Source organism: Neolamprologus brichardi, chromosome 17 (genome assembly GCF_056152115.1).
Source record: "Neolamprologus brichardi isolate AB-2024 chromosome 17, ASM5615211v1, whole genome shotgun sequence".
NCBI lineage: Eukaryota > Metazoa > Chordata > Actinopteri > Cichliformes > Cichlidae > Neolamprologus > Neolamprologus brichardi.
The window spans coordinates 2,359,960-2,386,445 of NC_142120.1; the positions used below are offsets into that span (position 1 = coordinate 2,359,960).

Sequence of the window (26,486 nt, forward strand, 5' to 3'; positions counted from 1 at the left end):
CTCAACCCTGCCTCTTCTCCATAGTTACCTAAGCAGCGGTGACCCCTGGGCTCAAACCCCTGCTGACAAGCGAGGACGCCCTGATGTGAGGAAAGCGCATGCGTCTCCCTGCGGCTCCGACTCCTGTAGCGCCCCCACGCGGGGGCGGCGTAGGAGTGGTAGCTCTGGGAGGCCAAGTTGTGGTAGAGCGTCTGGCTGGAGCCGCCGCCGGGGGCGGACTGAGACGTGCGGTAAGTGTACGAGTAACTTTCGTAGCTGGGCAGCCGCTCAAGCCCAGCGCAGGACTTGCCGTCCCCCAGCAGGTGGCGCCCCGGAGGGCAGGCGCACTTGAAGCTGCCGGGAGTGTTGATGCACTGGTGGGCGCAAGGCTGCGGAAGCCGCTCACATTCATTTACATCTGCCCTCGGCACAGAGAAAGACCAGCACCGAGAAGAGGGGGATGAAAGAAGGTTGGAAATGATGCAGATGTGAAGAAAAAAGAACAGAGTGATGAGAGGAGCACAGGAGGAGGTGCAGGCCATGAAAACAGAGAAGGATGAGGGGAGAAAAGGGGATATGCAAGTTACCCCGCTGTATAACAATACATTTTCATGTCAGGGACACAGAAATGTATTGAAACTACAGGTTTCATTTGAATGAGAGAATCACTCCATCTCATAAATAACAAAATCATGATTTTCACATTTTATCTGAAGAAGTACATCAGATATGAATTATGTTAAAAAAAACGTTCTTAGTTCATTTAGACTCTCTGAATAAAGCAGACATCAGAGTGTTAATGTCCCAGCAGCATCAGGGTACATACGCCATCACAAAGCGACGCCAGGAAACAGCCAGACCCAAACATAAAGGTGCTGGAAACACTTTGATAGATCCGAACGGGAGGAAATGAAAAGAAGTGACAGACGGAGCTGTGACGGTGCTGGTCTTTTTACAGTTGGTGTTTTATGTATTCCTTTCCCTCCTTCCTGTTTCCCTAACAGCTGTCTAACACCGTAGCATCATCTCGAGCTGGCAAAGCCTCTGCTATCATGCAGCATTGTTTCTTGACAAAAAGCAAGATTTGTTTTTGTTTGCGTTTAATAGAAAGAGTTAATCAGCTGTTCTCACTGAAGCATTTGGTCATGTGAGCAAGCAGTGGCGCGATATGATGACAGCAGCTTTTTAGGCTTTCTGCAGAAGTGAGTGAATCAGCATCAGAAAGAAGAAGCAAGCAAGCTGATGGGAAACATCAGAAAGAGCACTGCGTTTTTATTTTACTGCTCAGGATGTTTCATGCTTGGCTAAGTAGCCCAAAGTTATCAGAATGACACAGCAGCAATGAAAACATCGCCTGCAGGGGGTTTGATGTCATACCGCACTGGATTCAATTCAAGGCGGAGACACGTACCGACGCAGGGCCGTCCTACTCCCTGGGATCTGTAACCGCGGGGACAGGTGCAGTGGTAGCTGCCTCTGGTGTTCTCGCAGATCTGGTTGTATCTGCACTGATGGGTACCGTCTCTGCACTCGTCAACGTCTGCAACAGGCCACAAGAGACTAACATGCATCATCTTATTAATCACAATATGCTAATCAAATAAATGCAAGAAACACCTTTTATTCAAATATCTTTTATCTATAACTCAATACAGGAGATGAGTATACCTTCAACTTTCTCAATTAAAGAGGAGTGGGAAAAGGCAGGAGGTCTTACGCAACATAAACACGCCTTTTATTAATTCCCGTCACTGTTTAATTCAGTACAAAATTATACACAGGTTACACTACTCAAGGGAAAGACTTCACAAAATGTACCCAGACTGCTCCCCCCTCTGTGAAAAATGTATGATACATTATGGAAATCTGTTACATTGTTTTGCACTTCGTCCGAGGTTTCAGGGTTTTTGGTGACATTTTTACCTACTTGTCTAATATTTTTAAGAGTAAGATTGAGCCAGATCCGATAGTAATTATCTTTGGGATCTCCAAAGAAACACAAAATTTACAACACTCTCAAAAAAGGTTTATGTCATATGCATTGATTATTGCAAAGAAAGTGATCCTGCAGCTTTGGAAAGGCAAAGAGACTCCTGTATTAAAGACGTGGCTTACAGAATTTACAAATACTCTTCATCTTGAAAAAATAAGATATACCATGAATGATAATGTAAAAGACTTTGAATTAATCTGGCATCCTTTACTTACATACCTTGGGAAAATATAAATAGTGGGTGTTTTTTTTCTTTCTTTTGATGTTGTTTATTTGTCTGTTTTGTTAGCTTAGAGAAAAAAAGGAACATAAGTTCTATCAATTTGTAACAACCACGATACTTGCTCCTAATAAAACATATTTGAAACAAGAAACACTTTTTAATTAGAGGCTGGCATCTAGTCGGTTAAACTTCTGGGCTATTGATGTGCTCAGTTACACAGCAGAGGGGGTTAATCAGCAGCTTTGGTCTTAATGAAATTAACAAGAGCTGCAAACAGGAACGATTTCACAGATGGAGGCCTCTGACTTTCCCCCTCCTTATATTTCCTGACTGTTTTTCACTAGTTTTGCGTTTGGCTAGGGTCAGTGTCACTGCTGTTAGCGTGACGTGATACCTGGACCCTGCAGAGGCTGCATTGTTGTCCGGCTCCTCCAGGACGACACAGAAGATGCCAGAAGATTTACAGAGTCTCCCAGCTCAGTCAAGAGCATGGAGGAGAATCCAGGAGACAAACAGTTACTCTGGGAGAGCTGGACAGGGCCGCAGTAGATCCTTAACCCATCAGCGGGACAGGAAACTGCTACTTTGTGTGGAATTTTTTCATTTCCAGGGTTGATTTCAGCCCTCTACGTTGATCCTTTCACTCCTAACACATTACCCAGGCTGTATCAGTACAGATATGCTGCATGATTTTTTCCCCCCACTGAGAATAGATGTGTTTCTACTCTACAGTACTTCAGTAGCACTCACCCACACATGTTCCATTGCCACCCTTGGTCATACCACTGGGGCAGAGGTCAATACAGATGTAACCACCGCGAGTGTTTTTACACTGCTGATCGGAGCGGCAAACCCTCTGCCTGCACTCGTTGATATCTGCGGTGAACAGAGGAAAAAGGGACGTTTGTGGCTCCAGATTTGGTGATAAATTGTCTTATTTTATGTAGAACATTAATGGAGAGCAGCGCCTCTCTCACCTATGCAGCGCCTGTTCCTCAGATGAAATCCTGGCTCACAGGCGCAGCGGTAACTACCGATGGTATTCAAACAACGTTGATTACACGGATTTGACTCCAGGCACTCGTTCACATCTGAACAACACAAACATGTCCCGCTATTTTTAGAAAGTCGAATCGATTAAAAAGGAAAGGAATGCCCTTTACGTGTACAGTCGAACCTGTACAGCTGTAGCCGTCAGCTGTTCTCCTGAAGCCACGCCCGCAGCGCATGACGCATCTGTAAGAGCCGATGGTATTCTCGCAGTCTTCTGCGTCGTGGCACACGTTCCCACCTAGCGAACACTCGTCGACGTCTAGGAGAGAGGAGAGAAGAGGCTTAACGGTGATTCGCTGCCGCGTTGGGTCAGTAGGCGGCTGAGAGTTTCGTACCCTGACACGTCCTCCCGTCGGCTGAGATGGCGAGGCCTCGGGGACAGGAGCAGTAGTAGGTGCCCATCGTGTTGTGGCAGGCGTGTGAACACGGATTCCCGACCTCACATTCATTCTCATCTGCAGCACAAAGATAAACACGAATACGAACAATCAGAAACGATCAGATGTTGTAATTATGAATCCATGAATATATCATTTTTTAGGTGCAGTTTTTCGGGGTTTGGGGGTAAGTATACGTGTGTTGTGATTAGCATTACCTGCGCAGTAAGGCCCAGCAGCCACCAAAGTGAAGCCACGAGGACACTGGTTACTGCGATCACCTGGAGTCACGTTAACAAACTTTAAATTTCGCTTATGTTTGGTGAAAATGCAACAAAGTAACAAAGACGATAGAAGTTGAAACATCTTTTGCGTTCACCTTTGGAGATACTAGCTTGTATGCTATACTCCAACACCTCCTCCAGTGGGTGGTAGTGTGCACTGATGGCTGCAGCCCTCAGCGTTTCCACCAGGTAGGGCATCTTCCCCTTGGACGGGTCATAGGAGACAGTGTGGTTCCAGGTGTAGGGCACACTTTCCTTGTCGATGCTGAACATGCGAGTGGACAGAGCGTAGAGCTGACCCGGTCCCGTCTGGATGTAGTCCTCTGTGTAGTCCTGGGAAAAAAACCAACAGAACATTGTGCATATTAAATATTCAGTTTGGTGTCTGTCAGCTGGACCTTAATTTTAGTTTGTTTCCTTGCGATGTGTGACATTAGACTTTAAATTGTTTTTATTGGGTTAAACTGAGTTATTGCGCGTATCTAAGAATCTATGAGGTATACAAGACGGGGGGACTTGATTTGTTTGTGGGAAGCTTAGAGATGACATATGGCTAAAAAAAAGAGAGAGAGAAACAAATAATGATAAATTGATGTTTTCTAAAATAGAGGCGTTCACTGTATTCGATTTCCAGTCTTTTCTATGGTTTAAATTTCCAGAAATGTAATAAAACCGTTTTGTAAATATACATAAAATGATGTGTTTTGGTTGTAAACAGGCTGATAAGCATGTGCATATTTCTTTAAGTCCCTATATTAGTTTATTAGCTGTAGGGCTGCCACAAACGATTATTTTGATAGTCGACTAGTCACCGATTATTTTTGCGATTAGTCGATTAATCAGATCATCATCCATTGGACGTAAAACCTACAGCTTATTGCACCAGCAGCATCTGCTCTTATATAACTATCATTAGCTTACAGCTTTAAGTGTTTAAGGTATGTGCTAACTAAAAATAAAGACAAGATGATAGTTTATTAAATTTTAATGAAATTTGCAGATTGTTTCGGTGAAGTTTAATAAACTCCTTGCTATCTAAAATATAACAGGACACCGGAGTAAATTCTGGAGCATCTCACACTTCTGATAATCAGCTGTCTGCTTGACGTTTATTCAGCTGTGTAAAAACTATAACTTTAATCTCATTCAAACCGATTTACTCAGGAACAAATAAAATACAAAAAAAAAAGCCAAACAATAACATTTTAAGTTATCTAAGTGACTTATATATCATGTTTAACCTGAGTAGTGAAAGACGGCGGTGGGTTTGAAAACGGTTAGCCGGGAGTCCGGTGTTCTCACGGCTCTAGTGAGCCTAGCCCCCGGCTAGCTATCGAGCTAGTGGGTAACAGACGTCTCCGAAAACATCGGAGCACTTTTGAAAATATGTGGTGTCTTGATAAACTGAGCAGATATTTGAGGTTTACACAGCTACATTCTCGCCTGAAAATATGTTAAACGTTTATTTTGTGACCCAGAAAGAATAATAAGAGTAATATTAAAACTAACTAGCTGCCGCCATTGTTGGAAACTGAGCTGGGCTGCGCTATGAATTCTGGGACACAGCTTCTTCTTCTTCGGGGTTTAACGGCAGCTGGCATCCTTGTACATGCAGTGCTGCCATCTTCTGTTTCAGTCCGTTATTACACTCTTAAATCCTACTACTTATTCCTGCGTCTTTTGTGATCTTACAAAGCTTCAAACGACGCGTCGACTATTAAATCAGTCGTCGACGATTTTGATAGTCGACGTAATCGTGACTAGTCGACTAATCGTGGCAGCCCTAATTAGCTGGCATCATAATATTCCCATTGCCTATTTGTGTACCTTGATGCTGATGAGAGCATGTGAAGGCAGCTGCAGGATGTGTCCGTTCACAACGATGTCCAAAAGCAAAGCGCCGTCAGAGTCCAGACCCCTGACAATGTGGGTCATCCTCAGGATCTCGCCTGCCAACACGCAGTCGCGTCACATATCTTTACATATAAACAGCTGTTTACAGATTTCATGCCTCCGTGTTGAACCCATGAAATCCTACCTGTGGCAAACTCCACCTGTGTCTCTCGCCTGAAGATACCTCCTGTCAGCGTGTAGCCGTTGACCGCCTCTCCTACTTCATGCGCAGTGGTCCAGTAGACGGGGTTCAGGATGGAGATGAGCTTCCTCATTGCAGGACCTTGAGTCAATTTAAAGGTCTTAGATTTATTAGGAGTTCAAGAAAACAGCTGACGTTTAGATGGAGGCAGGAATTAGAGTGCATCATACAACATCTAAAAGCAGAAAAGTGAAACAACCAACGAGCTAAAAAACTGACCTAACGTCCTTGGTACATTAGAGATTGTGGCTTTGATGATTCTGCTGCCAAACTTGCTGTCGGCGATGGTGGCATTGAGGATGGAGACGCCGAACTCGATATCGTTAATGTTCCCTATGATGCTTCCTCGGGCCTTCAGGGGCCCACCTGATCAAAAGAAACGTGTCTTTAAATGTAAATACAGCAAATGAACACAGAAGCTTTTCTTAAGAGATCCGTTACCTGGGCAGGCCTGAGTGTTGCATCTGGACAGCTGAGTAGAGTCTCCTGGACACGGCCGACCACCGTCACTTGGAGACGGACCGTCACAGAGCCGAACACGTGTCCTCTGTCCTCCTCCGCAGGAAGAAGAACATTCTCCCCATGGCTGCCATGAACCCCAGGTACCATCAACTGCAAAATACAAACAGTACAGGTGTACACATCAACACACAAATCACGGCAATGGAGCAGTCGTAGGGGTAATTTAGTCTTACAAGGGAACCACGCGCCTGACCGTGCCGCAGGCTGACTCACCGGGGCACTTGACGGTGCTGCATCTCTGTATCTGTGTATCAGCACCTGCACAAGCTCTCCCACCGTAAGCAGGTCTGGGGTTGTCACAGGTCCTGTAGCGCCTCATCTGACCTCCGTTACATGTCTTGCTGCAGCTGCCCCAGCTGCTCCACGGACCCCAGTTACCACTGACTAACACACAGTAGTGCAAAATGACCGATTCACAAAAGAAAAGACACAGATGTAGAAATGTGCGTATCTAAGCAGTCAGTAGCAGTTCAGGTATCTCACTGGGGCAGGGGTCGCTGTTGCAGAAGTCCATTTGCACGTCGTTGCCCTCACACTGTCTGCCGCCGTGCTGAGGGGCGGGGCTGGCACAGAGGCGTGTCCTCTGTCTAGTACCGCCCCCACAGGAAACACTGCAGGCTCCCCAGCTCACCCAGGACGACCACTTCCCATCCACTGGAGGACACAAAGTGTATAAAACTGAAATCTGCTTCGTTTAACGAGTTCCTAAATCCAGGCCCGAGCGGAGATTTTTCTCGAAGCATAATCGCGTCCTTACCGGGACAAGGCTTCTCCTTGCACATTTGTGTTTGGGTGTCTGAGCCCACACACTGTGACCCATCGAACGCTGGAGGAGGGTTGTTGCAGAGACGGATCCTGGACTGCACGCCCCTACCGCAGGTCTCGCTGCATGGGCTCCACGGTAGCCAAGAACCCCAGTTACCTCCCACTATAAGAGCATAAATCCATTATACATATATGTATATATACAGCAGAATAAAGCAACACAGTGCTGCTAGATAAAAACCCCAACAGATCTGCAGTTTAACAACAGGAAAAATTCATGGAAATCAGAAAAGAAAGTTTAATTAAATTTGACATAAAAACATTCATATTTGTTTCATGAATATTATTCGATCTGTTTGTCCACACAGGCTAGCCTGCTACGTGAAGTATAAGTAGAATTAGGCAACAAGTCAAGATGTGTACAAACGCTCAAAGAGCTGGAGTTTCATCAAAAACTAGAATATTAAGATATTTATATTGTAGCAAATACCCTCAAATTAAAGTTCTCTTTAATGCCAGTGGTTCTCTTGTTTTTAACTGTTACAAATAGTGTTTAATGTTTCCCTGCATGCGTGTGCCTGCGCATGCAAACGCATTTCCTCACCTGGACATGGTCTGACCCTGCACATGACCACGTCCGCTGCCTTCCCCTCACACGGCCTGCCTCCATGCTGAGGTGGAGGACTGCTGCAGGTCCGCACCCTGGTTCTGTTGCCCTCACCACACGTACGTGAACATTCCTCCCAGAGAGACCATTCTGACCAGTTACCATCCACTGTGGAGGGACGAGAGATTTGGTACCGCGTGTGACATTTGCACACGGTCTCCTTTGTAAACACTTGGTTCTAGGCCCTGTTTCAGTCTCACCTGGGCAGGGTTTCCCTTGACAGCTGCGTGTCTCTGCGTCTGATCCTGCACAGTGGCGCCCTCCGTTGGCCGGTAAAGGGTTGTTACACTTCCTGAGCCTCTTCTGGTTACCGACACCACATGACACACTGCAAGGACCCCACTCTGCCCACTCCGAGAAGCCGCCATGGACTGACAAGAACATTAATTAACTTTGGGCTTCAGGTCCCTTTAGACACCAAAATATTGAAAGCGTGCATATGAACCGATTCTCTGATTGCAGACGTAAGAATAAACTACAAACTGCTCACCCCGTATGGTAAGAGTGACCTTGACCAGCACTGATCCAAGCAGGTTTCTTGCCACGCATTCGTACTCAGCCGTGTCCTCCTTTTGTGCACTGATGATCCTGACCGAGCCATTAGATAAGGCAGAGAAGCGGTTGTTACCCAGAAGGGGGCGCCCCTGACGAGACCACTCGATCATGGGCGTAGGCTCGCCCTCCGCCTGACAGTTGAGCACAGCCGTGGTTCCAGCATCCGCCACCGTCTCCACGGGTTCTACAATGATTGCAGGCGCACCTGGAAGAGCAGCGTGCTTCTATCAGCTCTATCACTGCTACAAAAACGCTACAATTAAAAGTGCTGCATCCTGACACGGTTAAACACTCACTGTGTAACGTAAGCGTGACACTTCTCTCCACCACACCGGCGTCATTTGTCGCCACACACATGTAGTTTCCCGCATCTTCACTCTGCCACACACATTGTAAATGAAATCACCGTGACCTTTGTATTACACGAAAGAGCTCTTAGTCTCGTGTGTCTTCCTACCACTGTGCCATAGATGGCGAGGGAGCCGTTGTCCAGTTGACGGATTCGGTTGCTGATCTGGATGTTTATTCCATTTTTGCTCCACTGGATGGTTGGCAGGGGGTCTCCTCGAACCTCACAGTTCAGGATTGCATTCCCGCCCAGGGGTTCAATGCGGTTGGAGTGAAGGTCCCCATCGATGATCGGAGGCTCTGAAGAACAGGCAGATCAGGTCGAGTGTAGCAGCTTAGAAAGATGCAACAGCATCAAAATAGTTCATGCAAACAAGCTTTTACCTTTGACGTAGACCAAGGCCAGCGACTTGATGGTTCCCACATCATTTTCTGCCACACAGGTGTAGGTGCCGGCATCGTCTTTGCTCACTCTCTCGATCACCAGCTCGCTGTGACCGTTCGTTTGATCGTAGTGAACTAAAGCATCAATGGCAGAAAAGGAATAACAAAAGATGAAGAAATAACGAAAGGAAACCTCTCCGTTTATCAACGATTCATACCTGGGATGATGTTGTTATTAAAGGCCCAGGTGATTCTGGGTAGGGGGATGCCACTGACTCCACAGAACAGCGTGAGGCGCTCTCCTTTGTTCAGGGCCACATCCCCAAGAAGCTCAGTGAAGATGGGATGAGTATGAACCAACAGGGTGACGCTCCAACTGTCCTGCCCGACTGAATTAGTGGCAACACAGGTGTAACTTCCTGTATCTTCAGGCTGGTTCACCAAAAGGAGGGGGCAGGGTGAAGGGGAAACTTCAAACTCGTGTGTTAAATATGATCAAAACAAAATACAATTCGGTGTTTCTATTTTTTACCTGAGCACTGTCAATAACCAGCTCACCAGATGGCAGGATTGTATACTCCCCCGCGCTTTCGCTGACAGGACTACCGTCCTTTTCCCAGGACAGTTTTGGCTGAGGGACGCCCTCTGCCAAACACACAAGCTGGACCTGACTGTTTTCCACCGCCACGACCTCCTGCTCTCCGCCACGAATGAAAGGAGGAACTGCAAGAGATTAGGATAAAACAAGTCACCCTTTTTATCTTTATCTTTCCCGATTAAAAGTTTAAAACCAGTTTAACCCTTTAAGACCTACCATAGAACCAAGTCTGCCAGAGCTTATATTATATGTTTACATGCTGTGGAGCCATTTTTGGGAGCATTTCAAGTTGCTATACATCAATACAACCATTACAGCCCAGATTTTAATAATATGTCTGCATTAAGTGCATAGTAATTACATAAATTGCAAAAAAGTGCAATAAACTACAAAAAAATTGAAAATCGTTTTTGTTTTTTTAACATATATTTCTAGTTAGAGAAATTTAAGAGGCTTATCCCTCAAAACTGTAAATACAAAAAAGTTGCACAAAATAGTTTCCCACCACAGGAAATTTATTTTGAGTGTCTTCATAGTTTTATTTTTGAAATACACCAATTTTTATATACTGCAGGAAAAACTAAAATAAATATTATAATGCAAATTTGCAAAAAAGCAGCATATGCATCAAAATAAACTATTTCCAGCAGTGCAATATGAGTCCTAAGCATCCCAGAAACCACACAGAAAGTCATAAAGTCAAACAGAACTTTAAAAACACCAGTATAGGCTCATGAGGCCCTGATGGTAAAAAACTACATTTCCGCAAAATGACATCACTTCCGGTTTTGGGCAGGACATGGCGGACATGCGATAGTTCACGCTGACGTCTATTCCAACGTAGGAAGTGTTATGAACAGCTGATCGGATCAGCAAAGCGTGTTTCTGGAATATTATGTTTTTGTTGCTGCAAGTGCTTTTTATGCAGTTTTTGCAAAACTATATGTGGAAGGAAACTGTGACCGAGGACAAGCTGATGGCATAAGATGTAAGTACAACTCCTCCGGTTTCATATGCAAAAAAAATTATTGCGCTAGCTCACATGGTTGCAGAGCTACCGGGATTTAAAAATAGTTACGCAAAACAGAGCGTGCTGCTCCGACCGGCTTTAAAGGGTTAAGCATCGTTTTCAGTAAATTGCATGCTCAAAAAATGTTTTATCTCACTCCCATTTCTTCTTGTTGCATGTTGAAGCTCCACTTGGAACCTTGTTAAAATCCAACCATGCAAAATAGGATTTTAAACTTTTGATTGGGACTGGATGTCTAGATGTGAGTATAAAATCTGAATGATGCTATGTTGAAGAAGCAGAACTACTGGAACCATCCATGCATCACCCATCCATCTTTATAGAAAACTCCACAAATGTAGTGTGATGTGTCAAATCACGTCATTTCAATGACTGTATTGACGGGAACCTACTCTGCACAGTAAGGCTCATTTCCCAGCTGACAGTGCCCGCTGCATTGGCAGCAGTGCAAGTGTATCTCCCGGCATCGCTCGGCTGAATGAAGGCGATCTGCAGAGATCCTGAACTGAGGACCCTCAGCCGTACGGTTTCACTCAGCACGCGCCCGTCTTTGTGCCACGTGACCGAGGGGGGAGGGGAGCCGTCAGCTTGGCACCGCAGCATCACGGAGGAGTCCACGGGTGCCAAATATTCCCGAGTGTCTGAGCTGATCACTGGAGGGACTTCAGGAGCAAGGAGAAATGTGTGGGGTCAGTACATTAGTATATTTGTTGACATCGTGGGAAACCTGAATTTCAGTGACTTTGGGTGCATTTTGTACACAACATGAAAGTACCTACCTTGCACTCTGAGTCTGGTCTTGCCGAGCGCTGTGCCAGCAGGGTTTTGAGCCACACATATGTACATCCCAGAGTCTGATAGTGATGCCTTGGAGATCTGCAGACTTCCATTCGGGAGTATAGTGGACCTACCACCTAGCACGAAGCCAGAGCCAAAATTTCATGACTGATTGCTCACACCAACTGACAAAAACAGACAAAATCATTTACCTGTAGTGGGTATGTTGATGCCCTCCTTCTGCCAGGTAATGGTAGGTCTGGGTGAGCCTGTGGCCCTGCAGGGCAGACTTACGGGGTTATTCAGGATCACATCCAGTGCTGATGGATGGGACTCGATCACTGGAAGCTCTGAGGAGAAGGTTTGGAAAATAGTGATGATCAAGAACAAAAGAATAAACCTCCTAATAAAATAAAAAAACAAGCCTCTCAATCAGAATCAAGAGCTCTAAAATAAAAGTTACCCTGGACTGTGAGCTGCACGTGGCGGTGGGTGGAGCCTGCAGCATTCTGAGCTGTACACGAGTAGCGTCCAGCATGAGCTAGCTCGGCTGAGGTGATCTCTATCGGACCTGAATGTAGATCGACACAAACAGCAGATAAAATATTTAAAGACAGGCATCAAAATCCTCGTCGACATCTGATCTACAGCTAAAATACGCACAAAGTAACCTGACATGTGCCCTTTAGGAGACTCTTGTCTTAATTTTTGTGTTATTTGTAGTCAAATTTAAGGCCTTAAAAAGGGAATTTTACGTTTTAATCAAACTTTGGTTTGGTGATCTAAGGAGCTCGGGGGGGAAAGCGTCTGGACTTCTTTCAGTTTCTGACCTTTTCTGTGCATCTTTGCTGCCTTGAGGAAATAATCACATGTTTTAAGAGCTTTCTTTACATCCTTGTGTTCCTTTTGTTTCCCTTCTGGCTTAGAGGGAACATTTTCTGCCCGATCCTGTGATGTAGGATCCTGAACCTTATGTTTTTATCCACTGAGCTGATGTGAGCAGTGAAGCATTCTACTTCCTGGATTTTGATTTTGACCCAGGTGTCATCAACATACCTGCGTGGGAGGCTTTTTTCCCCACTTCCTCCATGTTAAGTTTGGCTACAATAGGTGACACCAGGGAGCCCACTGCACATCCATGTTTTTGTCTGTAAAAATTCTTGTTGTGATTAAAATATGTGGCGGTAAGGCAGAGTGCAAAATCTGAGTGAGTGGAGCTCGTTCTGTCTTGTCTCAGTAAATCACATGATAGGATGGAGCTAGGCCACACCCGTTTTTACACTATGACTCGTGTGATTAGGCAAAGGATCAATAGGGGGTCCAGGACCCTCCTGGGGACACTCCCTTTGGTCTTAAAATCTGGGACTCCACCAATTGCTCTCAGAACTGAAGAAGGTGTCTTCAAGAAACTTAAAAACAGCTTTCTAAATTAACTTTGACATAAACCCGTCTGTGATCATCTGTTAAAGCAGCCGACTCTGGTTGTGAAACAATAATCACAATAACTGATGATTTAATTTATTTTTTACCCAAAAACAAAGAAAAAGTTAATTTTTATGAGGTTTTTATCAGACTTAAATTTGAAATAGAATAAAAAAAATGTTTAAAAATGTTTGAATTAAGTTTTAATTAAAAGTGGGCGAAAAATCCACTTCATATTAATTAAGTATCAATCAAACCAGATGGGGACATTTTTGACCCCTGAGGACCACAGGTGTGATTATGTGCTGCCATTTAAAATTTATAAATGCTTCAAAAAACCTTTCTCACTAAAGTTGAACATACAGGACTCTGTAGTTAGTCAGATAGTCAAAATTATCTAAACAATTAAATATTTTATTTTCTCAATTTGTTTTTGCTCAAAAACAGAGTGTACTTTATGTAAACAAGGTCTGGTGGCCCTAAAATGTATAATGTTGGGTAGATTTTGTGTTAATGTGTTGGTCTTAAGTAAAACTAAGGTGTAAAACTGAATTGATTGACAATTTATACTTTATACTTTAAAAAACACTCAAATGAAGTGGGGACATGTTTGACCCCTGAGGACCACAGGTGTATGGAAATCGGGAGAATATTATGAGCGTTAAAGAAGTCCAGACGCTTTTCTTTCCGAGCTCCTTAGACTACGATGACCTGGATGACTGAGAACCTTCACAGACACGTTGGTTTGGTGAGTTTAACAGCAGTGGGTATATTTAAAACATACAAAAATATGATTCTGACCTGTTGCCAGGATGCTATATCCCAGACCCTCTATGGGCAGCTTCATGCCAGCTTTGCTCCAGTGGATTGTGGGCTCCGGGATGCCAGACGCAGTGCACGGAATGACCACCGGGGACAGCCTGGTCACGACTAACTCTGTGAGTTCATCTGCTATTGACGGAGGAACTAGAGGAACAGATGCAATGTGAAAATCCACAATGTAGAATAAACTCGTCACAGATGAACGATCCATTACTTATTAGAAAGAAAATTAACTTAATTAACACAAAACAAAAGGAATCTGTAAATAACTGTTGTGTTACCCACCGTTCACAGTGAGGTCGATGGATCTGGTGTCTTCACCTGCCTCATTAGAGGCAAAGCACTGGTACACAGCCGTGTCCTCCACTGTGGGCGCTATAACCACCAGTGAGCCTGATGACAGTAATCTGGAAACGATTAAGAGATGACGTTAGTGTTTCTATACACTTAAATTTCACTAGGAAAGAGAAGGAGAAAACTCCGACCTGTATATGTTCTGGTTCTGGTCTGTGTTTATAAGTCGGCCATTTTTCCTCCAGCTGACAGTGGGTTTGGGTATGCCTGTAGCCTCACAAGACAGAGTGGTCTGAACGTTGACTATAACTGTGACATTGGTGCGACCATCAGCGATGGAAGGAGGCACTAAAGAAAGGAAGAAGTAGTAAAGTAACTGTCATTTCAATACATCTATGGTACATATTTGCCACCAGTGTTTGCCACTACAGAATACAGATTACAGATTACATGCCCAACATGTATTTTGTAACGTATTCCGTTATGTTACTCAATGAGAGTAATGTATTCTGAATACTTTGGATTACTTAATATATTATCATGCTGTTTACAACTACATGAATGTACTATTGCTGTGATTTATTACTGTTACTGAAGGTTACTCACCATACCAACACCAACTAGATGTTTAAATCTTAATATAAATGAGTAACAGTAGGTAGACATTAGGTAAGGCTGCACGTTTTGCAGTGATCTCGTGTAGAAAACTATTCGCGCGTATATAAAACTGGTCAGCGGCTCCAAACCGTAGTAAAGGGACCTCTGGCTAATACGTCGGGTTCATGTCGGGCTCGTAGTCAAAAACTAGCTTTACTTTGTTGTCCGGGTCAACTTTGTATATATATATATATACACGTTACAACACGTTAACAAGCTAACTGCGCTAACGCACTAGTTCCCACCAATGTAATTGAGCATTGCGTGGCACATCCAACATACTGTTTTACTGTCCATGACGCGCTTACCTTCAGGGTCATACTTCACATGAAAACCAAAATAGTTCCAGACGCCAGATCTGAATGAGGGTGGGGGAGGTTCAATTTGCCATGTTGCAAGGAGCTTAGCTTCTGTCTCGCTAGCTTGCCCTGCGCTCAGTGAATCTGCGTTCGACTACTCCGCCTAGGCTGCACTGTCGAGCACAGAATCACTGAGCGCTCAACACAGACAGCATCGTCAGAAGAAAAGTTGATAAAATAAATTAAAAATTTTGTATTGTTGATACATATGCGTACCGAACCGAAAGCACTGTATCGAACGGTTCAATATCGATACAAGTATCGTTTCGTTGCACCCCTAATATATATATATATATATATATATATATATATATATATATGCTTCCATCTCCCGTTTCTGGTCGGTGACATCTCTTACTTTTCGACTCCTTTTCTCTCTCCCTCGCTCACAGACACATCACGGGTATGTCAGTCCATTCTCCCTGCAGTACGGACTACACTACCCATGAGGCTACATTCTTTAGGGCGATGCCTGTAACACTTTGCCTGTTGCCTTCATATTAAATCATTTTTGTCAATAATTTTTAAAATTATTTCTTCACGTTATTATGCGGCCGCAAGTCGAGGTGACATGGGCCGTGAGATTGAGACACAGACATGAGAGCCTCTTAATGCGTGTTTTGTTTGGGTTTCCACCGGCGTGGACACCCAAAATATAGAGTTCATAGCCTTATGAAACAGGAAAATACTGCCGTGTAATCCATTCATTTCAACAAAGTAACTGTATTCTAAATACCACTTTTAAAACTGTAACTGTAACAGAATACAGTTACTCGGCGGTGCATGTATTCCGTTACTCCCCAACACTGTTTGCCACCCACCATATACTTGCAGATCCACTCTCTTGCGTTGAGTTCCAGCCTGATTGGTTGCCATACACAGGTAGCGACCGGTGTCTGTCACCTGAGTGGAGTTGATGCGCAAAGACCCATCCTCTGCAAACGTGTACCTGCACACGTGTTCACGACACAAGTGAAACACTGCATCTGCCCATGTGAAATATATCTGTGAAGGTAGAAGAACTATGATAAAAGTTTGAGACGAGGAACTTACCTGGGATTGTTTCCTGCCAATATTGCTCCATGTTTCCTCCAGGTGACCTGAGGTGGTGGGACTCCACTCACCACACATTCAAGCACCGCTGGCTTGTTGACGTGCACCGACACCGACTGGGGTCCGTCCTTGATAACTGGGGCCACTGAAGGGACAGGTGTTATTGGTTTTTGAACTTTACTTAACTCCATAACTAATAAAGGAGGAATTGTTTTCTATAAATACATAACCGCACCATTGACAGTCAGGTTAAACTTGCGTGTGGTCTGGCCAGCGATGTTACTAGCCACGCAGGTGTACTGAGCTCTGTCGCTGAGCTCTGCCATGTTGATCTGCAAGTAGCGGCCACCAGACAGAACGCGCACACGAGCAGAGGCCTGCGCAACGGGGCAAACAAGGTTATTTACCTCACCAAGTATCATCGTGTTGCTATTCTTCTTTTGTTTGACTTCTGACCTGCAGTTGTTGGCCATCTTTGAGCCAGGTCAGCGTTGGAGGTGGAACAGCATCAGACTTGCACTCTAAAGTCACCTGTCTGTTCTGCAGCACTGAAATATCCCGAGGTGTACTCTCTCCCACAATGTTAGGAGGAACTGAAAAGGCAGACAAAAGAGCTCTAACCATCTGTAGCCCACGATCAATCAAACTGTGCACACCAAGGTTATTATCGTTAACAAAATAACGAAAACTAGAAGTGAAAAACCATTTTCATTAACGGAAATAAAAATAAAAACAAAAAAGGAAAACTAACTAAAACTATAATGAGTGTTCACAAAACTAACTAAAATTAACTGAATTTATAGCAAAAATGTGTTTAGTTTTCATTGATGTGTGCGTGTCATACAAGAGTCAAGGGTGAAAATGAAGTTTAGTTTCCAGATTTTTTTCTTGCTGTGTCTCATTATGCCAGCAGGTGGCAGCACGTTAGTCGAGTCGTCTGTGTCGCTGCTCCGTCCACGCGCAGAATCATGTCAGGAAAAGTCGGGAGCCAGAGTCCAATTTGGGATTACTTTGAATATGACTGTGTTTTGGATAAAGCAAGTGTCTTGTAGTGGAAACAGACAAATTATGAGGGACATTTCTAAAGGGAAAAAAATCCCACAAACCTTAAAGTGCACTTGAAAAGCTCACACAAGAAGGCTAACCTAGCTTAGCTTGAGAAGGTAAGGGAGCACACTCAACCCTCATCCCCAGAAAACAGAAGCTAACCCCAGGCAAGGCAGCGTGATGCATCCCGAGACAACAGGACGGGGATATCTACACAACTGTGTGAGTCAATTACCTTCAAAAAGTTTATCAATTCACTTGAACCAAAATTACGAACACCCGGTGCTGCGAGAGTTAATAGTCTCATTGGGGCCAAGATTTACATTTTATAGTTGCCTGGTATCAATGGTTGTTCATCTGCCTTTATTTATTTATTTAAAGAACCCATAGGTGGGAATGTGAGTTGTCTGTCTCTGCGTGTTAGCCCTGCGACAGACAGGCGACCTGTCCAGGGTGCAGTATGGTAGCTGGAATAGCAACATACCCAAGGATGAGCAGAATGACTGATATGATGAAACTGGGATTTTGTTACACTTAATTATTGCAAACACAACTAAAACTATAACTGAAACTAATCAAAACTAAACTGAAACTAAGGATTTTCAAAAAAATAAAAACTAAACTAAACTAGCAAACAACTGGTAAAAACTCATTAAAACTGATATAAAATTGAAAATCTGAAGTCAAAACTAAATAAAAATAAAAACTAATGAAAATTGCAAAACTATTAAAACCCTGGTGCACACATGTGCATGACAACGGGAAACATTTCTAAGCAATTCAATAACTGTAACACTGTAACTTCCCTTTTGTATTTGCAATGCAACAAATTTAATTGAAATTTCCATAAAGTTAAACAGTTTGCATATGGCAATTTGCGCTAAACGTCTATGTTACCCACCATGCACTCGAACTAGGAAGTCCTTGTCATCATCTCCCGCTGGACTGTTTGCTAAGCAGGTGTATCTGCCTGTGTCCTCCAGCTGAGCGTCGAAAGTGTGAGAACAGTGGAAAAAACACACAAAAATCATTCATGTACACTCTCTGGCCTCTTTTAGACACACCTGTTCAACTGGTATTTAATGCAAATATCTAGTTAGCCGATCACGTGGCTGCACAGTGCATTTAGCCGCAGTTAAGCTCAAACTGAGCATCAGATTAGGGAATACTGGGATTTTTCCACACAACCATGTCTGCGGTTTACAGAGAATGGTCAGAAAAAGAGAAAATATCCATTGAGCATCGGGGCAAAGGAGAAGTAGAAGAAAGAAGAAGAAGAAAGACAAATGTGTAGCAACTGCACGATGCTATCATGTCAATATGGACCAAAATCTGAGGAATAATTCCATCACCTTGTTGAATTTATGAAGAATTATTAAGGCAGAAGGGATACAAACATCTAGGTGTACTAATAAAGTTTCCAGTGAGTGTTTATATAAAAATCACACGATGCTGTATGAGCAACAAAATTTCACTTTAACAGTCCCGAGTCTCTGACCTGTGCTGAGGCCACACGGAGCACCTTTCCTCCCTGGAGGAGGCGCAGGCTGTCTGTCTGTGGGAGCGGGCGTCCATCCTTGAGCCAGGTCAGAGAGGGCGTAGGTATACCTGTGGCCTCACAGTGGAGCTCCAGCACATTATTAACCACCACAGACACTTCTGCAGGTACACCAGAGCCCTCGACGCGCGGAGGATCTTAGAAAGTACAAGTAACGTTTCTTTAGTCGTCCGTGAATCAGCAGCTGAAGCTGGATAACGGAGCGCTACAGTCTGATTGCACTCACCCATAACTTTCAGGTTGAAGTGACGGCTCGCTTCACCGGCGGTGTTGTTAGCCACGCAGGTGTAGCGCCCTGTGTCGCCAACCTGAGCCTGTCTAATACGAAGGTTGGTGTTCGAGTTTAGGAGAACGACGTGGCGGTCGGGGACTAGAGTTGCTCCGTCTTTGAGCCAGGAAACGGTGGGCGTCGGGGTCCCGTCAGCAACACACAGCAGAGAAGCCAAGTTTCCTGCGACCACAGTCACATCCTCTGTGCTCCCTGCTCCATCCAGACCGGGAGGGACTGAGGAGGGTAATTTAACAACTCGTTAGCCTTTGTTTCTCAGTTTGCCTGGAGGATATCTGAAAAGTACGAATAAACATGAAAGCTATACAACTCTAGAACATGCGGCTGCTTGCAATTTCTTGCTGACGTAGCAAGTTTTCAGACTCACCATGCACCTGCAGGTTATAATGTTTGTTGTCCACTCCTGCCCTGTTTGATGCGACGCAGGTATATCGTCCACCGTCAGACACCTGGATGCGTGCCACCCTGACAGGAAATTTGTACGATGTGTAAATGTGTAAAATCCCTCATTTTTCAAACCTTTTCAATCTTCAATGACGACATTGTTTTGATGATTTGGAAGATTTTAAAGCCAGAGTCGAGATAAGAATGTTTCAGACTAATACATTCGCATATTTGCATTCAAAAGAAAGAAATTCATCCTCCGTGCAGTCTGCTGACGTACCGAAGCACTTGCCCAGCAGAGAGGAGACGTATGTGTGAGGAGACTGGCAGAGGCAGGCCATTCCTCAGCCAGTTTAGCTGAGGCAGGGGCGAGCCTGTTGCGACGCACTCGATGCTCACAGAACCGTCCAGAACTGCTGCGAGCTCCTCCACAGCCCCACTGTTGCCTATGATCACAGGCGGCACTGGGAGACGGGAGGCAGGGTCCGTTATGTAAAGGAATATTTGCACCAAAGATATGCGTTGTGTTTGAATCCTGAATTAAACCCACCATACACGTTCAGATTAAATATCCTGTCCTCTTCTCCTGCAGCGTTGGTGGCCACGCAGGTGTACTTGCCGCTGTCAGCAGTCTGAGCTCGTAGTACAGTGAGTTTGCTGCCATTTCCACTGATCCTGAGCATACATACATATATTTGTAAAATATATGTCTTGTTTATGTATTTTGTGTGTATTGCACATTGTGCTATTCTTTACCTGAGCCCCTTGCTTCCCGTACTGTTGATGGCTTCCCCGTCTTTCAGCCACTGGATGGTCGGCGTTGGGGTTCCCTGAGCTTGACAGACCAACTGAATGGTTTGATTTAGCAGGACTCCCATCTCACTGGGTAGCTCTGATCCAGAGATACTGGGAGGAACTAAGAGCAAATTACCCGGGTTAGCATAGCTGTGTGTAACATAGCTGCAAAGAGTGAGCAAATGTCATATTAAACCCAATGGATTAAGAATGGGATGCCGCTCAAGGTCATATTGATAAAGGCAGATGAGCGAATATGTTTGGCAATATAGTGCATCTAGAAAGGCATTAGCAGGGTTTTAAAGATAAAGATGTCCATCTACCTTGTATGGTTAGGCGGTACCTCTTGTAGGCCTTGCCCTCCACGTTGGAGGCCACACACGTGTAAGTGCCGCCGTCAGAGAGCTGCGAGCGTGCGATCTGCAGTTTGCTGCCCCCTGAGAAGATGTGCATCTCCAAAGACTCTGAGCTCTCTAAAGGAAATATGAAGTTTGTGGGTTTTTTTAATAAAAAACGGATAACATTAACAGATGAAAAACTTTTTTTGTGGTTCAGTTAACCCTTTAAGACCTACCATAGAACCAAGTCCGCCAGAGCTTATATTATATGTTTACATGCTGTGGAGCCATTTTTGGGAGCATTTCAAGTTGCTATACATCAATACAACCATTACAGCCCAAATTTTAATAATATGTCTGCATTAAGTGCATAGTAATTACATAAATTGCAAAAAAGTGCAATAAACTACAAAAAAATTGAAAATCGTTTTTGTTTTTTCACATATATTTCTAGTTAGAGAAATTTAAGAGGCTTATCCCTCAAAACTGTAAATACAAAAAAGTTGCACAAAATAGTTTCCCATCACAGGAAATTTATTTTGAGTGTCTTCATAGTTTTATTTTTGAAATACACCAATTTTTATACACTGCAGGAAAAACGAAAATAAATATTATAATGCAAATTTGCAAAAAAGCAGCATATGCATCAAAATAAACTATTTCCAGCAGTGCAATATGAGTCCTAAGCATCCCAGAAACCACACAGAAAGTCATAAAGTCAAACATAACTTTTAAAAACACCAGTATAGGCTCATGAGGCCCTGATGGTAAAAAAAAACTACATTTCCGCAAAAATGACGTCACTTTCGGTTTCGGGCAGGTCATGGCGGACATGCGATAGTTCACACTGATGGACGTAGGAAGTGTTATGAACAGCTGATCGGATCGACAAAGCGTGTTTCTGGAATATTATGTTTTTGTTGCTGCAAGTGCTTTTTATGCAGTTTCTGCAAAGCTATATGTGGAAGGAAACTGTGACCGAGGACAAGCTGATGGCATAAGATGTAAGTACAACTCCTCCGGTTTATATGCAAAAAAAATTATTGCGCTAGCTCACGTGGTTGCAGTGCTGCTGGGATTTTAAAATAGTTACACAAAATGGAGCGTGCCCGCTCTGACCGGCTTTAAAGGGTTAAACCTGCACACAGGTTTACCTATGGTGCGCCCGTTTTTCAGCCAAGTGAGCGTGGGTGGAGGGATTCCACTCGCGTCACAGTTAAAGATGACCGGATTACTGATGGTTTCCACAACTGTCTCCTCTGCTGGGCCATCGATACTGGGAGGCACTGAAGAAAGAAGAAATTTAAAGACATGTCTTTAATAATATTCTGCAGGTGGACACTGGTTGAAATAACTTCCTGGTGGATTTTCAGATTTGTAAAAATGTAGGAGGAAAGGAAAGACTACCATAGATGTTCAAGTGGAAGTGCTTGTCCACTTGCCCGGCAACATTGGTGGCCATGCAAACGTACTGTCCTGTATCAGACACCTGAAAAATACAGACAGATGCAAAACACATAAAAACATCTAAATAGTTAATTCAACACTTTGGTTAGGTGCTTTTAATCCAGCAAAGGGACACAACACATCATCGCTGGTTTCCATTGGTCTCTCACCTCTGAACCTTTGATCTCGAGGATCTGTCCCTCAGCCAAAACGCGCAGGTTGGCTGATTCTGTCACCACTCTGCCGTTCTTATACCAAGTGATGATGGGAGGAGGGACAGCATTGGATTCACACTCCAGAGTTACAGATTTCCCAACAAGTACATTCACCACCACAGGAGAGTCCCCGCTATTGTCTCGGATGCTGGGAGGAACTGCGGGGGGGGAAGGTAAATCAGCGTCAATTGAAGGCAACACACGGAGCATACACTGTGCAATAAAACCATTGCTGACCGAAAACAGTGAGGTAGATGTGTTTGTGAGCCTCTCCTGCTGCGTTCAGGGCCACACAGCTGTACTTTCCTCCGTCGGACACTTTTGCTTTCAGGATTTGTAAAGTACGTCCACCTGCAGGCACAGAGAAACAGTGTTTTTCATGTCATTTTATCGTCTGCATAAAGGTATTTTTATATCGTGAGTCTATAGGTGAAAGTAACTCCTTCACAGTACCCGGCATGATGAGTGCATTGGTGTTAGCTTGAATTGGGCCCCTGCCATTGAGCCAGCCCAGTGTTGGAGGAGGGAAGCCAGTAGCTTCACAGGAGAGAGCCACAAAGTTGTTCACAACCACCGTCACATTCTCAGAACTCGGGCCGATAATGGTGGGAGGCACTTAACGAAAAAAGACGAGGAATATTCAATAAAGCAGGCAGAAGACAAAAATATTTCATTTGCTGTGATAAGATAAGATAACCTTTATTAGTCCCACATGTGGGAAATATGTTTTGTCACAGCAGGAAGTGGACAGTGCAAAAGTTATGAAGCAAAAATTAGAATACAATAAGAATAAATACAGTACACAACTGTACAGAATAGAATAAAATACTATATACAGTAGAATAAAATAGAATAAAATATACAATAAGATAAAAATAGAATACAAATGCTTTATACAACTGAGTAAAAAATCAGGTCACATGACACATGAAGTATTTTACTACATTTTACATTTGTTGATGTTGTGACACATTTAAGCTGAAAAGGAAAAGGGAGTAACTCACCATGAACATTGAGATTAAATGTTTTTTCTGCACTTCCAGCCACATTTTCAGCTGCACACACATAACGCCCTGTATCCGATACCTGAGCCGTCAATATCTGATGGAGAAAAAATGTTGTAAATATTACTCCAGGTGCATTGATACTGACATGTTTACATAAACAAGTAAAAGAAGTAAAAAGAACAATTACAGTTATTTTTATTGTTTTCAAGATATCGTACCTTGTGTGGGGTATGTACGGAAGAGGATTAGGGCCACTGGAAAAAAAATCTGAGAAAAAAGTCATAATTCTGACTTTTTTCTCAAAATTCTGACTTTTTTCTCAAAATTATTTTTTATTTTGAAATTCTGAAATTTCAAATTCTGAATTCTGAAAAAAAAAATAATTTTGATGAAAAAGTAAGAATTCTGACTTTAATCTCAGAATTCTGAGAAAAAAGTCAGAATTCTGAGAAAAAAGTCAGAATTCTAAGAAAAAAGTCAAAATTCTGACTTTTTTCTCAGAATTCTGAAAAAAAAATTTTTGATGAAAAAGTCAGAATTCAGGAAAAGAAGAAAAAAAAGATGTGCCCACTTTTTTTTTTTCCAGTGGCCCTAATCCTCTTCCGTAGGTATGGGAGGATTAAAAATACAAATTTAATCCGTCTGTGTTTCCTGGTTGTTACCTGAAGTGCTCGCCCATTGGACAGAATTCTATGCAAGCTGTTGGAGGTGATTGGCTGGTTGTGCTTAAACCAGCTAATTTTGGGGGCCGGGGTTCCCTCCACATGACACTCCAGTTGGGCAGTTTTATTGACCAGCACTGTGACTTCATCAGGCAGGTCGCTGTCTGTTCCGCGTATGGTCGGAGGTACTAGTGCAGAACACATACATACATGTGAACTGTTCTCTGTTAAACTGATCGATACTTGTCCCACAGAAAATAAGGGTGTTTTTACTCACATAGCACTCTGACATCATACTGGATGGAGTCCTCTCCTGCTTCATTGACAGCCACACATGTGTACCTGCCTGAGTCCTCAATCTGGGCCCTGGGAATCTGTAGCACTCGCCCACCTGAGATTAAAGCAGTAGAAAATGTGTATGGACTAAATATCCTTCACATTTCATCTCTTTCTTACAGTTTTCGTCATCTGTCTCACCTGGCAGGATCAGAACTTTGTCATTCGATGTCAGCAGATGTCCGTCTTTGTACCAAGTGAGGGTCGGAGGGGGGACGGCGTTGGTCTCACAGTACAGGGAGATGGGATTGTTGAGTATCACGTCTCGTGCATCAACTCCAAACCCTGAGGAAGACGTGGTATCACCATCTGCACCAGGCCTGTTAAAATTAGGTGGAACTGAGCAGCGGGGAAAAAGAGGACAGACGTTAAAACCTTACTTTATGCATCAGGCGCGTGGTTGTGCGTTTATGTAGTGTCTTTATTAAATAATAGTTGCAGTGCACACATCTGCATTAGTCAACCCAGTTCACCTTGTATATTTACATCAAAGTCCTTCTCATCCTCTCCAGCTATATTAGTGGCTACACAGGTGTAGCGGCCAGTGTCTGACACCTGAGCATGTTTGATCTGAACGATCCGCCCGTTGGCTGTGATGGACACGTGGTCATCTGACTGCAGGATCTGTGCAGAGAAAAAACTTTATTTTCAAGCCTTTAATCCCGCAGCTTTAAAAACAGTGAAAATATCCCAGATGTTACCTGTCCGTCTTTATACCACTGCAGTGCAGGGGTAGGAAAGGCCTGAGCAACACATTCCAGAGTCAGGCTGCTGTTAACCTTGATTTTGACCTCTTTAGGGGCCAGTCCTTCCCCGGGAATGTCATTCTTATTAATCTGTGGAGGAACTGGAGACAAAAACAAATCTGATTACTGGTAATTCTTATCAGTAATTTACAGACGTTTACATCCACTCATCATTGATATGAATCTCTTCTAATGATTTCTTTTGTCCAAGATGGAAGGATTGTACAGTCTTCATCTTTACTGCCCTTCAAAAACAAGAATTAGGGGCACAAGTTTGAATTTATTTTGGATACATGCAGGCTCTAATATATACAGTGAAGCCTATAATTATTCATACTCGCGGCAAATTTTGACTTAAAGTTACTTTTATTCAACCAGCAACTTTTTTTTGACCGGAAAATGACGCAGGCGTCTCCCAAAAGATAATAAGACGATGTACAAGAGGCAAAACCCATTTCATACCAGACTTGAGCCTAGTTTTCCTCTGTTGTTCCTGATCATCCTAACTGATTTTCTCTCAGCTGAGGGTAACAGTTTGGATCTTCTTCCAGACCTTTTGTCATGGTCCTGAGTCTGAGGACTCGGTGTTTTGTGTTTCTTTATATTATTCTTTGTTCTCGTTTATTCTGTTTTGTCTTTTGTTTAGGTTTGCTATGTGTTAGTGTTTTTGTTTCATGCCTGCCTGTGTTCCCTCTGTCTGTCCATGGTGTTATTGTGTCTGCTCTTGAGTCTGCCTGTCAAGTTCAGTGTCCTGTCTGGTTCTCTGTGTCTGTTAGTTTCCTGTTTTATTCTGAAAGTTCATGTCTCATGTCAGTGTGTTCAGTTTTACCTCTCCCCTGTCTCGTTAGCCTAATTTCTCCCAGCTGTGTCTCCCTCCTGTGGCCCATTCCCTGATTACTCCCCGTGTATTTTAGCCCTGTGTTTTCCTGTGCTCTCTGTCGCGTCGTCTGTTTAACTCCATGTCAGTCTGCATTACTCTGTTACCCGGTAGTCATTCTGCGTCTCTCTACCATCTTTCTTTGTGCATTTTGCTCCTCCTCCCGTGAGTGTTTGGTTTAGTTCTTTAGTTTTCCCAGTTTAGGTTTGTTTACTCCCCGCTCTGCTCTTCCTGGTTTTGTCACCTTATCACCTCTGTAAATAAACACTCACCCGCACCCCAGCCAGTACCTGCATTTTGGATCCTTTTTTTCAATACACCACACGACTGCTCCCCAGCCGTGACACCTTTGCAAAGTGGTGACACATCCGAATGAGTTGTATTTACATACAGTTGTTAGAACTGATGATCCTGGGATTTGCAGTTGTTTAGAAATCTTTCACAACTCCTATAACTCTACAGTTCTCCTTCTTGAATCTTCACTGAGTTCCTTGGACTTTCCCATTGTTCTGAGCAATGGTCAATCCAG

At 43.7% G+C, this 26,486-nt stretch overlaps 1 protein-coding gene across 1 annotated transcript in view; it reads right to left on the minus strand.

Moving 5' to 3' along the window:
* Positions 1–26,486, minus strand: part of hmcn1 (hemicentin 1) — a 111,927-nt gene that overhangs the window by 2,045 nt on the left and 83,396 nt on the right. Inside the window, exons 52-104 of the mRNA XM_087830945.1 lie at positions 25,036–25,181; positions 24,808–24,958; positions 24,476–24,673; positions 24,276–24,389; positions 23,999–24,186; positions 23,334–23,430; positions 22,783–22,944; positions 22,567–22,680; positions 22,285–22,487; positions 22,076–22,157; positions 21,823–21,954; positions 20,654–20,803; positions 20,292–20,451; positions 20,086–20,210; positions 19,816–19,999; positions 19,519–19,616; positions 19,089–19,367; positions 18,803–18,999; positions 18,206–18,287; positions 16,714–16,850; positions 16,493–16,634; positions 16,258–16,402; positions 16,026–16,153; positions 14,380–14,536; positions 14,180–14,301; positions 13,874–14,038; positions 12,114–12,221; positions 11,863–12,000; positions 11,653–11,787; positions 11,266–11,535; positions 9,778–9,968; positions 9,464–9,677; positions 9,246–9,380; positions 8,971–9,161; positions 8,810–8,891; positions 8,449–8,718; positions 8,159–8,329; positions 7,896–8,066; positions 7,284–7,454; positions 7,010–7,180; positions 6,740–6,910; positions 6,446–6,616; positions 6,224–6,370; positions 5,948–6,085; positions 5,737–5,858; positions 4,005–4,242; positions 3,844–3,906; positions 3,584–3,703; positions 3,373–3,507; positions 3,173–3,286; positions 2,946–3,071; positions 1,391–1,519; positions 29–397 (exon numbers count right to left, since the gene is read on the minus strand). Of these exons, the coding sequence (XP_087687071.1) occupies positions 29–397; positions 1,391–1,519; positions 2,946–3,071; positions 3,173–3,286; positions 3,373–3,507; positions 3,584–3,703; positions 3,844–3,906; positions 4,005–4,242; positions 5,737–5,858; positions 5,948–6,085; positions 6,224–6,370; positions 6,446–6,616; positions 6,740–6,910; positions 7,010–7,180; positions 7,284–7,454; positions 7,896–8,066; positions 8,159–8,329; positions 8,449–8,718; positions 8,810–8,891; positions 8,971–9,161; positions 9,246–9,380; positions 9,464–9,677; positions 9,778–9,968; positions 11,266–11,535; positions 11,653–11,787; positions 11,863–12,000; positions 12,114–12,221; positions 13,874–14,038; positions 14,180–14,301; positions 14,380–14,536; positions 16,026–16,153; positions 16,258–16,402; positions 16,493–16,634; positions 16,714–16,850; positions 18,206–18,287; positions 18,803–18,999; positions 19,089–19,367; positions 19,519–19,616; positions 19,816–19,999; positions 20,086–20,210; positions 20,292–20,451; positions 20,654–20,803; positions 21,823–21,954; positions 22,076–22,157; positions 22,285–22,487; positions 22,567–22,680; positions 22,783–22,944; positions 23,334–23,430; positions 23,999–24,186; positions 24,276–24,389; positions 24,476–24,673; positions 24,808–24,958; positions 25,036–25,181 (8,319 nt within the window). The remainder of the gene's footprint in view (positions 1–28; positions 398–1,390; positions 1,520–2,945; positions 3,072–3,172; positions 3,287–3,372; positions 3,508–3,583; positions 3,704–3,843; positions 3,907–4,004; positions 4,243–5,736; positions 5,859–5,947; positions 6,086–6,223; positions 6,371–6,445; positions 6,617–6,739; positions 6,911–7,009; positions 7,181–7,283; positions 7,455–7,895; positions 8,067–8,158; positions 8,330–8,448; positions 8,719–8,809; positions 8,892–8,970; positions 9,162–9,245; positions 9,381–9,463; positions 9,678–9,777; positions 9,969–11,265; positions 11,536–11,652; positions 11,788–11,862; positions 12,001–12,113; positions 12,222–13,873; positions 14,039–14,179; positions 14,302–14,379; positions 14,537–16,025; positions 16,154–16,257; positions 16,403–16,492; positions 16,635–16,713; positions 16,851–18,205; positions 18,288–18,802; positions 19,000–19,088; positions 19,368–19,518; positions 19,617–19,815; positions 20,000–20,085; positions 20,211–20,291; positions 20,452–20,653; positions 20,804–21,822; positions 21,955–22,075; positions 22,158–22,284; positions 22,488–22,566; positions 22,681–22,782; positions 22,945–23,333; positions 23,431–23,998; positions 24,187–24,275; positions 24,390–24,475; positions 24,674–24,807; positions 24,959–25,035; positions 25,182–26,486) is intronic.